The sequence below is a fragment of the Haemaphysalis longicornis genome, unplaced genomic scaffold, assembly GCF_048455015.1.
Source record: "Haemaphysalis longicornis isolate Haplotype H1 unplaced genomic scaffold, Haemaphysalis longicornis Haplotype H1 scaffold_2, whole genome shotgun sequence".
Taxonomy (NCBI): domain Eukaryota; kingdom Metazoa; phylum Arthropoda; class Arachnida; order Ixodida; family Ixodidae; genus Haemaphysalis; species Haemaphysalis longicornis.
In genome coordinates this window covers 254,638,767-254,655,089 of record NW_027526295.1, presented here as the reverse complement: position 1 = coordinate 254,655,089, position 16,323 = coordinate 254,638,767, and the positions used below count along the sequence as shown (strand labels likewise).

Sequence of the window (16,323 nt, the reverse complement as noted above, 5' to 3'; positions counted from 1 at the left end):
CCTTCGCAGTGCTCACGCGCCCCCTGCCTGAAACTGCGCCAGCAGGAGTTCTGTTCTTTTTGTGCTTGTTTTCCCTCCCGCATCGCCGCCCGACGTTCACGAATGGCTGCGGCTTCTCGCTGGCGAAGTTCGGCGTCGGCGGCTCGCTTGCGGCGCTTGCGCTCAGCATCCGCAGCACGCCGCCGCGCCGCCTTCTCTTCCCGCGTAGACATTGTCGATGAAGTCGATGGTGAAACGTGAAACGTGCCGTGAACCCCCTGCCGCGGCTATGACGCAACGTGGAGCGGCTATGACGCAACGTGGCGCGGCTATGACGCAACACAATCCAACACAATCCACTTTAATCCAATCCAATCCAAATCCAAACCAATCCAATCCAATCCAATCCAAGCCAAGCCAAGCCAATCCAATCCAATCCAATCGAATCCAATCCAATGCCAGACCGACGGGGAGCGATGCGGACTACGGACGCCAACGCGGGTGACATCGTGAGTTACTGAAATGCTCTGCATTTAAAAACGTCTATACTTCCTCTCTGTGCGGCGTGGGATGGCCCGTAGTTGTTCGTACAAGGCATCAACTGGCGTTCGATGGTTCGAAGTGCTGACATACTTAGTGCTGGCTCCCAGTGCAGACAATATAATGTCTTCTACATCTGACGCCGTCGTAATATCTGCACATAACTCCTCAACTTTTAGAGTGAAGTTCGGCCAGTCATTACAACGGATCCTAGGGGCATCGGACGGGTGGAACCATTGAAGTTGCACATAAGTTGGTATTTGGTCCCTTCCATGTGATTCAGCATCAGAGCACCAACTTACAGATGGCGATAGACTCCTTGATACCACTGCTAAGTCCAAACAACTGCTGTATGAGAGTTCACGAAGAAAGGTAGGGGAACCATCACTTATAACCGTTAAGTTATTGTTGTGTATAAAGCCCGCCAGATCAGTTCCGCTTTTGTTAATTGTGGCACTGCCCCACTGGGGGTGGTGGGCATTGAAATCGCCGGCTATGATGTGTGGACAAGGGCACGTGTATGGAGTCGGTGGGTGTGGTTTTTAATAGCGGAGCTGTTGTAGCTGGCCGTAATGTGTGCGCGTAACGTGTTAAAAATACAAAAAAAATATGCCCAGCGTTCGTGGGTGCATGCCTCGCGGCAACCGCCGACCATCCCCGGCACGCGCAGTGGCTTTAGCAAAAAAGAAGAAAAAAACTGGCGAAAATGTTCAGGAGCGCCTCGAGTTGCTTAGCAACCAACAACGCCACATCCGGCGCAACACCTGCCCCTAGGAACCTCGACGCTACTCCAGGAACGCCGCGCATGTGTCGTGCACGTACACGCCACCGCTGCGGCCCAGCTGTCGTTAAGCGCTACCGCGCATGTAATGCTTGGCATGAGGAACACCATCATCAATATGGTCGCTTTGCTCATGAAAAGAATTACATGCGTATGCATATGACGACGACTACTACTAGCACAGTGCAAAGCGACGACGGAACATGTAAATAAGCAATTTAAAAATTGCACAGATGCGTCGTGATATGACCTTCAGTGCTCAAGTATACAGAAATCCTGCAGCTTCGCTATGGTGCAAGTTTCGCAAGTTCTTCTAGTTGTAGCACAGGTGTCCCTCCTGCCTATGCCCTGATGTTGCACTTCTGCCTTTTTTATGTTCTTCGGTGCAGGTATGTTGACTATATGAATCTGATGTGCTACAACTATCATGTTTTCCAAGACCACAGAAAATACACGAGGCACAGCAGTCCATTGTTCATAAACGAAAAGGAATTGAACAGTTCACTTATACCGAAGGAAGACAGGGAGTTATTTGCCACAGCCTACGTGGTAAGGTGATTTTTTTTTTCGCGTTAAAATTGCTGAGCGAGATTCTTAAAAGTGGTGACAACACTGTTATAAAGTTGCATGTGCCCAAACAGTTTGACCCATCTTTAAAGCTGACAAACTGACTATGGTGAGGGGATACGATGAATTGCGGCATTTCAGGTAGACGGCCGCAAAAGAGAAAAGGCCAATAACCGTTGCCTAAACAGTAACAAATCATCAAAATCTTACAGAAGTGATTCTTCTTTTATGGTTCCTTGATCCAAAGTAGGGACAGAATGACAGAAAAAAAGCGATGTGAAAGGGAGACCCTTGGAAACACGAAAATATTGGAATTAGAATATAATTATTTAAGTCGTCCTAATTTCTAGCTAGGCACTTACAAGTGAACGTTCTGGCAAGTTAGTCTGTGAATATCTAGTTTTAGTTGGCGCGCAGGTTTCAGTACAGGCGAATAACTAAAAAGGAATAGGCTGACGCAGGCGAAGCTGTTCAAATCGTTTACGCCAATCTGTCCTTTTTCGGGTCGCCTATATAAACGATGAAATTTTCACCTGTCTGTATCTGTCTGCCAGAAATGTTTGGGTTTGAGTTGGGTTGCTGGTTTGGGTGTTTAACTTACTTTGAATTCATGGATATGTGATGATTGGAAAGAACCGCATGTCAGAGGAAGAAATAAAGGTGGCAGAGTGGGATATAAAATGGAGGAAAAGTGAAGAGTGAGAGGTAGCGTAGCAGAATAGGAACGTAAAAGGAAGGAAGGGAAAGAGGGATTTGGAAGGGAATGATGACGCTGACGGGGAAGAATTCGAGTGGAGTGACAGATACTCAAGAACAAAGGAAGGGGACGGCGAAGAAAAATTGACGATAATGAAATTGCGTGCCGTGACCAGATATTATCAATTATATACAGCCCCTCTGGAGGAAGTGTTCAGGGAGCTTGAGTGGGGAAAAACAAGGGTGTGACTAGATCGTAAATGCCTGACCCACCTATGGTTTGAGGACGGTAAAGTATTATTCAGTCAAACCAGTCAGAAATTGCAGAACTTGCCTTAACAAATGTGATGGGAAAGCTTGGTTGCAGAATTAAATATACAAAGAAAATAATCAACGTGTATATTTAAGCATGCATCGGAACGCTTCTTCAAGGTAGGCAAAAATACACTGGAAAAAGTGAGTAACTACATTCATTTTGGGCAATTTATAAGGCCTGACTCCAACCCGAAAAGAAAACTTTACGGAGAATACGTACGGGAAGGAGTGCATTCGGTAAAGATTTAGATATCCTGAGCAGTATGCTTCCACGAAAAAGAATAAAAAAGCGGTTCTACAACCAATGCGTTCTTCCGGTTATAACGAAGGAGGGAGGAATAGCATAAACACGGGGTCGCAGACTCTCATTAAGTACGTCGAAAGAAAACTTTTATTGCCCGACGGGCCATGGAAAGAAAAATGCTACGGGTCGCACTTACAGATAAGGAAAGCAGAACCGCGGATTCGGTAGCAGACCTGGGTTGATGATCTAAGCACGCGTACATCACCGATCGTTCCTTTATGCGTGCACGGGTGGAGCATGGGGGTGAGGGGGGGGGGACTGGGGGGTGTTCAGGCGCAGCCAGACTTCGCGAGCTCACCGATGACATGCCCGTTATGTTGTGGGAGATTTCAAGGGGGACGTCTCACGGCCCAGTGCGACATGACTGCCCCGCGTGGTCGAGCGGTTTTAGTTGGCGTGTTACGCAGACATTGATTGATTGATTGATTGATTGATTGTGGGGTTTAACGCGCCGACGCAACGCAGGCGATGAGGCGCGCCGTAGTGGAGGGCTCCGGATTAATTTTGACCACCTGGGGTTCTTTAACGTGCGCCGAAATCTCGTACACACGGGCATTTTTGCTTTTCGCCTCCATCAGAAAAGCGGCCGCCGCGGCCGGGAATCGAACCCGCGACCTCGTGCTCAGCAGCGCAACGCCTTAGCCACTGAGCCACCGCGGCGGGTGTTACGCAGACAGTAAGATGCCTAAGACGCGGGAGGGAAATGGTGAGCCCCATGTTTGTCCGCTAGAATTCAACTCTAGTCTTCCAACTTTTTTTCCGGTGATGAGCTAGAAAGTATGCTCAATCAAAAATTACAAACAAACGTGTATTTTTTTCGCGCACTACTCGAACTGCCCCAGCTTCTCTAGTCATCTTTCTTCACAGTGGAAGAGAAATGAATTCGTTTGGTTTTTATCGTATTTCTGCAATGCACTTTCTCTACAGTTTGGTTTAACCAATTGTTAGTTGAATGTTCGTTTTTTAATTGTTTCAGGGCATTACTAGTTCGTTCATTTATGTCTATACAACTGCCATTGATTTATGAAGATTTTTCTGTCCAACTTTGTTGCTGTGTTTGTTGCGTGGTCTCTACATGGTGAGCGATTACAAAAAAAAAACGCCGTTAGTTGCATAGCTAATTCATAATTCAAGTGAAACTAAACTTTATTACGCTAATCGTATTTACAGTACGTATACAGGTATTACAGTATATGACATTTGATTTTGTTGTTTGTTTTACTGTTTTCATCTATAGAATGTCGTAACTTCGTTTACAACACTCCAATTTGCGTGTGGAATATTGTTTGTTTTTTTTGCGTTACTCCTTGTTTATTTTATGAGCTTTCTTTTATTATCGGTACGGCAACACTAAGGCCAGTAGCTGTTTCGAGGCACGTAAAAACGTGATTGATTGACTGGTTGACTTGTTGATTGATTGATTGATTGATTGATTGATTGATTGATTGATTGATTGATTGATTGATTGATTGATTGATTGATTGATTGATTGATTGATTGATTGATTGATTGATTGATTGATTGATTGATTGATTGATTGATTGATTGATTGATTGACGTCTACGGTAATACTTTCCCATTATCAAGGTAGCAAATTGGGCGAGTTGGATAGCATTCATGGTGGTCAGCGCGAACGGAAACAATACACAAAGAAGTGTATTGTTTCCGTTCGCGCTGACCACCATGAAAGTTTCCCATTATCACCAGCATCACTGGAAAGAACTCTCCACTACCCCAGACGGGGTCACCCTCAGGTCTCTTGCGGGCACGAAACAATTCCGGTGGCTAACGTTGCTAGAAAACTCACACTCAGCTAGATAGTCCTGAGTTCAAACCACGAGACGCAGGCACAGGCAATTTCAAGCCATGTTATTTTGCTTCATATGCACGTGGGCCGTGTAAACTGCTACAGCAGCCTACGGTAACGTTATTGTTTCGGCAGAAAGCGCTCATCACTCAATTAAAAGCGCAAGAATGGAGGTGATGCTCGCGTGACACAGACCTTAGACCCGTCTGCGCTTGTGTTGCGTCACCTGCATCATTGTTTCGTAATCTTAAAACCTGCCTGTTGCTTTCTCTTCACAGAACTACACTGTTAATTATTTGATTGAGCTGGGCATCAACATAAGCAAATTGAATGTCGGCCTGCCATTGTTCGGCCGGACATTTAAACTAGCGAATGCGTCAGATCACGATTTATTGGCACCAGCCACTGGGCCCGGGCCAGGACGTGGTAAAGGCATGGTTGTGAATGACTGGGTAAGCTCCATTTCTGCATAAACGGTTACTCAGCTTCTACCTTAGTCGCAACTTCCAGTGAAAGGAAATGTTCATTGGAATTACGTTCTAGAAAGGAGATCCACGCATTCCGTCTATGCCTCTTCAGGTTTGATGCCTCAAATAACCAATTAGTCTAAAGAATGACAATCGAGAATATAACATGGGTGCACGAGGGAACACGATGAACATAGCATCATAAAAATAAATTAGTTCAATCGACTTTTTCTATAACTGCTTCCTGCCCGTTGACATCCACCAATGCGTTCGCCCCAAACCTAGCCTTCCCGAGCCGCTCATGGATTAATCCGTTTTAACCTGGCACATTGAATGCTAAGTGGACATTTTTAACGTATTCCTATTTGCGAAAGAGCATTAATTAAGTAAACAACATCATAAAATACCAAAGTAAGCGTCTAGGGTTCTGCACAGACCATAATTTTTTGGTAGCATGTCGCATCTCAACTTCTTTCCGGATAAACGGGTCACCTCAAAACGCACTTCCCCACTCCTTTTCCAAAAGCAGAGTGTGTTAACTTTCTCCAATACCTCTTCAAAGAAAACATGGGCGCAATAATGGACACAAAATCTTCGCTCCAATTTTTTTAATAAAGCGGTACTTTTATTGAATCGCTTTTCCAGGTTTTGCCCGAGCTGAAGTCCCACGTCGAATACTCAAACTTCAACTGTCATAACTAGAGACCGGAACTTTAGGCACTAAATATTACGGTTTTAGGCGCCTATAATAGGCACTAAAAAGTGCCATTTATGCATTTATAGGCACGAAATATTGTCGTTTGCGCACATATAGGCTCAATTCGTATTTACTTGAGCAGCATATTTTGCTACAAATTTATTAATTGCAGCAAAAACTGCAGACAAATATTGCAGTGTGGGAAAGTAATTTTATTTTATTGCTAAAAAAAGTCCCACAAAAGTTACTGTTTTAACAGATCTACGTGAAATTCAGGATATTAGACTACAAAAGAAAAGATTAAAAGCAATGGCAAACCACATGCATCGCAATTATTTGCGGCTTGAAGTTGTACCTCATTTCGGTCGATAATTGTGTGCGAAAAAAAACAACGCTCAATGTTCACTGAAGTTGGAGGAGCGTGCTTGTTCTTAGGGACGCTTCATGACCTAATTGAATCTGAAATATTATTGTTTGGTGCTCAGAACCTTCGGCAGCTCTTTTAGCACAGGGAATTCAGGAATTTTATGACAGACAGAATGGCAGATTGTCAGACAGGAATGGCTCTAACAAGAACCGGTCCTTTGGGGATTGTTGCGGGTAAGTCCTGGACCCTCGCAATCAGCTCAGCATTCTTATTCAGAGTGGCGCCCAAGCTCTCAGCCGCGGAAATGCTTTTTGCTAAGAGTCTGAAATAAGCACATAAATGTGCGAAGTCACGTTCAAGTGTACCATGGTGCAAACAATTTCGGCTGCGATGCTTTTGTCGTCTGCAATGCTGTTAGTAGCACCGGCGAGTGTATTTGTAGCAGTTTTCCACGCTAAGCCGAGATTTTAAGTCGTAGCAATGGGCTGTGGTTGAAGAGGGACAATCGGTAACTGCTGCTTGAAGACACAACTGCAAATCAAAGAAAAGTCTTAACTGCAGTATTTATTCGTCGACAGAGAAGAAGCTTTTCACAGCAGAGTTGAATCCCATAAATTCATCGGTGTCGTGGTTTTTATTGCGTTAGCAATAGATGGGGCACATAGGAAAAAGTTCTCGCCGTTGGCCCGGGGACACAGTGCGTCAGAAGGACATTGAACAAAACAGCTCGTGTGGACAACGGTGACGTCGGTGAGGTTGGCTCCGGTTCGCTGCGTACGGGCCTCTGGCGGCTCGGCCGACGGGATGAGGTCTAGGTGGCGGTTGCTTGTGCACGGTTTCTGTTTCTGGGCTCGCGTTTTTTATTTTTTATTTTTTTTTGCAAACGAGGTGTGACAAACACTTCATTGCGGGCCTCTGAAGCGTGAACAGTCCGTGTAGACCACCCACTCGAATAACCAAAAAAGCATATATAACACGAAAAGGACATTTTTAGGGACCAAAAAGCCCATGTAGGGCTATACATAGTCAAAATAGGCACTAAAACTTACACCATCTTCCCACGTGGGAACCCTGAGGAGATGCAAAGCGTTTCGAAGCGCTGTCGCGTTGCCGAACCGCATCTGGATCCCTTTGGCGACGTTGGTGTGTCAAAGCGGCTTCACGTTCTCGAAGCGCGGGATCCGCTTGTCGACGCTGGCGTTTACGTTAAGCATCGCGAGCTCTCCTCTCCGCAGCCTTGTCTTCAGAGGTGCTCGGGGTTCTAGGAGTGGACTCGCTGGCGCTGGTTGAAGTTGTGCCAGCCAGTTCACTGACAGAATTGCTGGCGTCCATTCAGCTCATCGGGCGGCGAAGCGTGTCTCAACCGAAGCAGCAACTGACGGAGCGGCGCGCGGACCGGGCTTATTATATACTGCAGATGGAGTGGAGAGGAGGAGATGAGAGAGGAGACGCGCATGCGCGCTTATCGCGCAGCTGGCATGGAGAGGGAGGAGAGGAGGAGCAGCATGCGCGCTATCGCACAGGTGGTGAGGAGAGGGGGAGAGGTGCGGACAACGGACGGACGCAGGACATAGCCCCGAGCAAGAGATGCTTTGCATGTAAAAGCCCATATAGTCAAAATAGGCATTATAGGAACACTAAAGTATTGCTTAGAATGCTCCCCTTACCTTAGTTCATGTTTATATGTTAAATAGGCTTGATACGGATTCAAGAAAAAAATAGGCATTTTGCCTAAAGTTCCGGTCTCTAGCCATAACATGCAGTCGAGTGAAGTAAATACAGTGGTTCGAGAATTTCGTGTGCTAAAATCGTATATGGCACGTGAAGCAAGTTCAGTTGTAACGCAGGTAGTTCTTTCTTTTTTGTGTGTGTGAGAAGGCTGTGCCGACCCGGCGGAGAAGAATTGAGGGGTGTTGACGTCGGACACAGGCAAAATATACTGACGAGACAAATACATGAAGTGCACCAATGAAATCCAACTTAATCAAATCGGAACAGCTTTGACAGCCTTATAGACATACATCAACACGCATAGTCCTCGTAATAGCCCTTGTAGCCTAATAGAATAAAAAGGGGCGCTTAGCAGACGAGGACAAAGTAAAAAGGTACACCAAATACAGGCGCCACTCAACCGTTTTATTATTTCCAATAAGCATGAACAAACTCGCTCAACAAGTTTGTTAAGTCTATTTCACAAGCCCGCCTTGAGTCCACGAAAACCAGTGAGCACATTCGTCACGCCTCAGATGCTGGCGTTCCCAAAAATGCGTCCAGTTACAATATTTGAGTCGTTGGTGAAACATTAAGGCGCTTCTAGGAAAAAAAAGCCTGTTACACGGCTTTTGTTTTGAGTAAGCTCACGTTTGTGTAGTGTCCGAGAACGTACACCCCCTTGTCTATTTCAACTAGGAAATCCTTCTATTCACAGTGTTCATCACTTCACTGTTACAGTAGTAACTATCTCATGTCAGTTCTCAAGGGATTGTTGGTGCATTTTTTTATCGCCGGTCTGGAATGTACCATTGCAACAAGTATATTGCTTGTAGGTGGAAACTACATTTTCAACCGTATTCATAATATCTCCACCTTGTTTTGGCTGACTATCAGAAAAAGAGTAGCGCGCGCGCACGGGCAGTGAGAGGAGCGCAGACGACAGGTAGAAAAAACTTGTTGCATTATTTTGTAAACACGCGTCATCGGCGGAAATGTCACAGCGGGATTTATCCGAGGTCGGAAAGGTGAAAGCTCCTCTAATGACCCCCCGTTAAAACCAGTCACCGTGACAAGGAAATGTTCCTGCGTGGCGTGCGAACTAAACTTTTAAAGAAGGGCCATGACCCCGCGCCGGCGCCTGTGCCCGAGGAGGCCGCAGACGCGGCCGCGGAGACGCCAGCGCCATCTCTCACCCCGCCGCGGATCCTTCCGCGGCGAAGTGCGAGGAGGTGGCGCCGCTCGTCGGCACCCCAGCAAAGAAAGAACTGAAACTAAGCGTGGCAAACTGTTCGCATGGCGACGCAGTGAAACATCCCACTCGCGATGGGCACGATCAAATGCAAAGCATTTCCGGGGGCGCACGACGTTAAGTAGTTTGCGTTACGTTAATGTTGTTGCACTTGTGGCAACTGCTGACGAGATAGCGCTCGTCAGCAGTAATTTGAATGAGGCAACGATATAAGGCGCGTTCGTAGCGTCCCATTCTGTGTCGGCTTTGTCGCGCAGTGGGTAGAGCACCATGTACATTGCGTTGCGGCCGCAGGGTCGAGGGATCGAAACCAGGCGCCCGATAGTATTTTCTTTTATACAGTGTATGGGGAGGGGTGCGGACAACGACGGTGCGGACTACGACGGGACAACGCGGGTGACATCGTGAGTTACTGAAATGCTCTGCATTTAATAGCCTCATCTCCAAAAGTTCGGGCTCGCGATCGGTGGTTGTGATGGCACGCTGGCTGTTCGCGCGGTTTTCGCCAAGTGATGACGCGGCGTTTGGGCCGTGCGCTCGGCGGGCGACTGAATACGCTGCGTTAATGAAGCTGGAGAGACCTCGTCGTGAGTCTTCAAGGGGAGAAAGAGGGTGTGGCTCGGCGTTAAGGGCCCCTTGGCGTCGGCGTCCAGCCGAGAACTTTCCAATCACCTCGTTCCCCATGCCTCCGGCTTGCCACGTCTCCTCCGCTTCTCCGCCTCTCCTTATTTCCTTGCTAAGCTTTTAATGCGTAAAATTCTTTGCCGAGTACCCCCCACCCCCCCCCCCCCCCCGCACGGACGGTGTAACGCCCTGTAGTTTCACAATAATGCATATTTCGCCGAAGCTCCACCTTTAATCGTTACAATAGTGTAAATGCAGACAATTGGTATAAAAAAATTTTGAAATACCAAAATATAAGAAAAAATATAAAGAAATACTGATAATGGCGAACCGTGTAATGCCCTGTATTTCAACAAAAATAAAGATTTCGCGGGAGTTCCGCCTTCAATCGTTATAATAATGTAAATTGAGTCTAATGGTCCACCAAAATTTTTAAAAACCAAAAAATAGGAAAATATTCCAAATTGCGACAATGGCGAACCATTGTAACGCCTTGAATTTCCACAACAATGCAGATATCGCAGAACTCGGACTCATATATGCTAGAAAGCACATACGAATTCGATCTGGTAAGCAGGTTCCCAATATATAAAGGAGGTATACGCTCTCCGTAACTGTTCATTCATGCTCCCTGCATTTTTTTTTAACATACAAAGTCTAAAGACTAAGAAATACCACCTGTTTTGATGCTCTCGAATACCCTGATGTTCTAAGGTTGTTTTACAGCAAAATAATCCACTTATTTCTTTTCCGACTCGTAATTAGGTGGTTGGTTCGGTATCCATAACAAATATACCTTTAAAACATGCCGGCCCCTTAATTCAAAGGAAATATTCGATGCTGCTATTAGAGTCGGCGGAAGAATCGAACCTGTATGGTTCAATCAACCATCATATGTGTTTAAGGAATGGAATGTCTTATTTTAGTGTCTTTGTTCGGACTAGGCAGTAATGAATGATATGTGTGTGACATCTTCGAACAGGTGTGCGAGTTTCTGAACACGAGCGGCACGAAATCCATGTATGTCGAAGAAATCGAAGCTCCGTACGCCTACAACGGGACGTACTGGGTGGCCTACAACGACGAGAGAGCAATTACTGCTAAGGTATGAGCTGTTATGCCAATTATATTTGAGGTAACGAAACTAGGACGCGAGTTTACCAAGCATCCGTCAAGTTTGTGGACATTATTTTTGCAGTAGCGAACAGAAAACCGTCTGGTTTATTGTTTATAAATATGGATTTATGAATTTATTCGAGCCTTATAAATATGGATTTTACGCTTGAACCCAGCGTCAATTGCTAGGCATGCTCAAGAGAACCTCTGGAACCTTCGGATAATAAACGACAAAAGTTTGTCTTAGTAAACAACGAAAAAGTAGCGGTAGCAATCAAACAACCTCGGCATGAAATTGTTGAAGAACAGGACTATATTTAAGCTGTATAGTGAACCTAACACACGAGCCTATGGGAACGACAGCCATAATGTGCATCTGTAAACAATTGATGCCATCACTGGAACACTAAAACATGCGGAATCGCCTTAGACCATAATGAGTTTGCCGCCATAACTTTCAGGTTTTCTGGGTCATCATGGATGTAAGTCTTCGGTTCGCTGCGATCGATATGGCCCCGGGTATTAACAATCACCTAACCGTTTGGGTCTGATAACGTAGAGGGGGGAGGGGGGGGGGGGCTTCTCGATAAAATTGAATGCGCGAAATTGTTAAGTAGTTTTCTAGTTTTGGGGGGATTGGGGGATAGGGTTACACCGCTAAATCATCACTTCAGCTACGAAAAACATGTTTTTTTTTTTTTTTTAACTAGAGTAGTGCGCGTCAGGCTTGTCTAGGGCAAGCGAGCGTGCGGCTTACGAGCACGCTGGCGACATCTGCTGATAGTGGCTGGGTTGGAGATAGCTTGCCATTGCGCGTGCGTGGATCTCGGACAGGCTGGGGTCGGTCGTCTTATAGCAAGGGCCCCTCAAACTTAGAGACGCCACGCCCCACAAGGGGCGCTTTTATTCTGCAGTGCCAATCGTAGGTGGTGACACGGGTATAAGCACGTAATTTGACGTCATGCATTATCAGTGCAGCCGTTACTTAATCGCTCAAAAGTTTCGACGGAAAGCGCTGCACTGCGTTCTTGTTGCGTGCTTTACGTTTGCTAAACGTGAGATTCAGAAGATTAGCGGAGGTCCTTTTGTAGTATTACGTAACCGCCTGCTATCTGGCCTGTCAACCCTCCCAGCTGCCACTGTGAAAGACAGGCGCCCCTAGAGGGTGGTGGCGTCTGCAAATTCGAGCGGCACATGCGAAACGACGACCGGCCTGACCATGTCCGAGATCGGCGCACGCGCAATGGCAAGCTATCTCTAACCCAGCAGCTATCAGCAGATGTCGCCAGCACTCTCCGAAGCCGCGCGCTCGCTTGCCCTAGACAAGCCTGACGCGCACTGTACTGACGCTTTAATGGGAAAGTAACGTTGTTATTTATAATTATTCCTGGAATTTTTAACTCTACAAAATTATCTTTTCCTGCGTATGTTCTGTTCCTGGATGTTCTTATATAATGGTTTCAACCGTACTAATAGTTGTGCTGCTTGAACTGGATGATAAGGAACAATCTATGTTCTTTACAACGGAAACAGGTCTTTGTATACTATAGCTGCTGCTGAGTGAAACCGGCGTAAGTAGGATAGAACTCATGCTTATGCTATTCGCTTCCCAACCGCGGCGGCCGCTTTTCTGATGGAGGCGAAAGCGAAAACGTCCGAGATTTCGGCGCACGTTAGAGATCCCCAGGTAATCAAAATTAATCGGGAGCCCTCCAATATGGTGCGCCTCACCACCTGTGTAGCGTCGGCGCGTTAAACCTCACAATGAATTAAACTCAAGTTATACAATTCGATAAGACCACGCGTGTTGCTGCGAGTACAGTGAGAGGGCTACATAGTAGTAGTGAGAGGGCTACAATAGTAGATCTCCGTCCACACACCCTGAACTCACACGCGTCCTTGTAACAAACATGAGGCTGCATGGTCACCACATAGGAGAAGTGTCGCTTATGGGCGAGGGGGATAATACAAATCTTTAACGGAAGAACAGAAGTAGTAGCAGTTAGTAGTAGTAGTAGTAAGAGTTAGTAGTAGCGCGGTTATGACACCACGTTCATTACTGGTGAAGTCATCCCCCACAACGCCCCTGCCGCGCAGTTCAGTAATGCAGCACTATGTGCGGAACTAGCGGATCCTGCAGCCGAACATTGACTGGCACTAGCAGAGGGTACGTCAACTAAACCGATATCATTACCTAAGCACCTGCCTAATAAACATCAAGCAGACTCACTAACGCTCCGTGTTGTACACAAGAGTGATTACGAATTTATGTGTCAGCATTCTTATGCAACTTCCACCCCAAATCTGTTAATCCGTCCGTAACGTGCAAAATGATGTCCTCTATAACAATATACGGGCGCGACGGGCCACAAAGTCCCCCCCCCCCCCCCCCTACCAAAAAAAAATCTTTTTCTTTTCAATAAATCCTTCGGCCTATTCGGAACTCTAAAAGAACTGGCCCTTTAGCAATGGAGGCTAAGTTCTAGGTCCAAGGGCCTATATTATGGTGACAGCGGTCAACATAATATGTGCAAGGGGGTGTAAGAGGGTTGAGAAGCACGTAGATGCCCGTAGACCACTGGCCGGTATATCGGCTTTACGGCGTATACAGTCGTTACAGCTCACCGGTAATCCAAGCGCGGCGGCAGGCATTGGTGTACCTGTTAATTACAGGCTGCCGTTTTTCTTCGCTGATTTAGGATTTCAGGAATCAAGGGTCCAAAGGAGAAAACGGAATTTAGTTAGCCGGTGCGTGTCCGCTATTCACGGAGCCTGCGGTTCAAGCATGACGACAGAACTGCGCATGATAGAACAGCAGGTGAAGAAAGGCACCAACATAACAACACGGGCCGAAACAGCCCAGTGACAAAAGGGCATAAAAAACAGCACAGCGTCGACGGGCTTCTGGGGGATGCATAAATGGGAAATGATCTACACTTTCATGGAGTGAAATTGTTCTGAGTGCGCCAGATCTTCTTATAACTTTCTTCTTCTATTTCGTTTCTCTTTCCTAAAAAAGTTTTGATTTTGTTGGTTTCAGAAAACACGGTGTGTGTCTGTGCCCACTGTGGCTAAGAAGTGGAAACTATTAGGGAAACAAAATTTACCAGTTTTAAACCTTTTTATTACAATTGTGCCATTTTCATGTGTAAATAGTGCGGTGTGGTTTTCCTCCAAACGCAAAACACGTCACATTTTTGCACCTTGAGCTTCCTATCAGAGCGAAAATTACTGTCGTATAAATCACGAAAGCTATTTATATTACGTAGTGTCTATTATCCCGGCAACCGTGAGAATTACCGTCAGAAATTTCTCACGGCAGTCGCCTCTCATTGGCTAAGCACGCTACGCGGAGATCCTATGGTATACATATTCCCTACAAAGCCGAGTTCACAGCTGCCCCTGTAGTATAGTGCTTGGTTTAATTACACGAGAAGACTCAGGTTCGAATCCTACTATGCGATGTTTTTTTAATGCGTAAAATTCTTTGCAGAGTACCCCCACAGCCAGGACCGTGTAACGCCTTGCATTTCCCCAAATATGCATATATCGCGGAAGTTCCACCTGTAATCGCTATAATGGCGTAAATGGGCATAATTGGTAGAACGTAATTTCGAAAAACTAAAAAATAAGAAAAATACAATACAATTACGAAAAATGGCGACCGTATAACGCCATGCATTTCCACAATATTGCACACATCGCGAAATTTCCAAATGTCATCGTTCTAATGTAAATGGAGATAATTGGTCGAACGAAATTTTGGAAACCTAAAAAATAAGATCAATATTTTGAAAATGCAGAGAATGTCAAAACGTATACCGCATGTCATTTCCACAATAATGCAGATTTAGGGAAAGTTCCACCTGTAGTCGTTATAATCTTGTAAATGGACATAATTGGTTGAACAAAATTTTGAAAAACTAAGAAAGTAAGAAAAATATAAAATAATTACGAAAAATGGCGAACCGTGTAAGGCCCTGCATTTCCACAGTAATGCAGATTTCGCGAAAGTTCCGTATGTAATTGTTCTAATAACGTAAATGGAGACAATTGGTCGGACGAAATTTTGGAAAACCAAAAATAAGAAAATATCAAATAATTACGTAAAATGGCAGAACGTAAATTGAGATAATTGGTCGGAGTCTCGGAGAGGATTTAGAAAAACAAAAAAATTTGGATGGAGAAAACTCACACTCAAGACAGGTGGCATAAGAATGCTTTTTTTTTTTAGCTATCAGAATTTTTCGGTCATCGTGACTGCGTTAATATATTTTACTCCGGTTTTTACTATATAAAGAAATCACCCCACAGGACTTTTCGAATGGGTTGAATTACGTTTAATATAGGTTGTTTTCTGTGTCGTTCGGCTGGGTTAGATTCGGTTTGTTACAGTTTGGCTGGATTCGGGTAGGTTAAGACGCGTTCGATTGTTCACGCTAGGTTCGGTGAGGTTATGTTATGTTAGGTTACGTTGGGACGTAATATTATTCAGCAAATTTTAGGCCAGCCAGCTTTTATGAAAACTGCCGTGAAATTTTCTCGGAGGTAATTCTCACGACTGCCATGAGATTAGACGCACTGTTTATATTAACGTTTTGTACGCTGTCTTAAACGTTTCTACCAACCTTGAAAATTTAGCTTTTCGCAAATTGCGGTTAAGGTGGACTTTGTGACTTCCATATCGTAAATTTCCTTTTAGCAGCACCCCGCTGCAAATACATTTTGACACACATCCGTTGATTCATCGTGTTGTAGCTACACGACATTCCTTCGGGGACATCGAAAAGTGCGAAAATTGTCATATTGCTTTAACAACCCTGCTGTAAAAGCAGTTTTTCACTGAAGGATACGCAGTGTGTAAGCAAACCAGTCTCACATTACTTCGAAACTCATTGGATCGAGTGGATTCCTTAAACTACATCTGCATTCTAAAAGAATTCAATAGCTCACAGGTATTCCTACTCTATGTGATCATTTTAGGTCAACGTGAAATTAATTTTTTCTGCTAAATGATTAAAAATAGTTTCATGGGGGAGGGGGGGAGGTTACAAGTTTTTTTTTCATCATTCGTTTTTGTTAATCGCGCTTCCATTGTGAT

General features: G+C 45.3%; 1 protein-coding gene across 1 annotated transcript in view; it reads left to right on the top strand.

Annotated features, from left to right (window-relative positions):
- LOC144168598 (chitinase-3-like protein 1) overlaps positions 1-11,217 on the top strand; it is a 79,373-nt gene extending 68,156 nt beyond the window's left edge. Inside the window, exons 6-7 of the mRNA XM_077697548.1 lie at positions 1,690-1,849; positions 11,089-11,217. Of these exons, the coding sequence (XP_077553674.1) occupies positions 1,690-1,849; positions 11,089-11,217 (289 nt within the window). The remainder of the gene's footprint in view (positions 1-1,689; positions 1,850-11,088) is intronic.
- Positions 11,218-16,323: the final 5,106 nt, after the last annotated feature.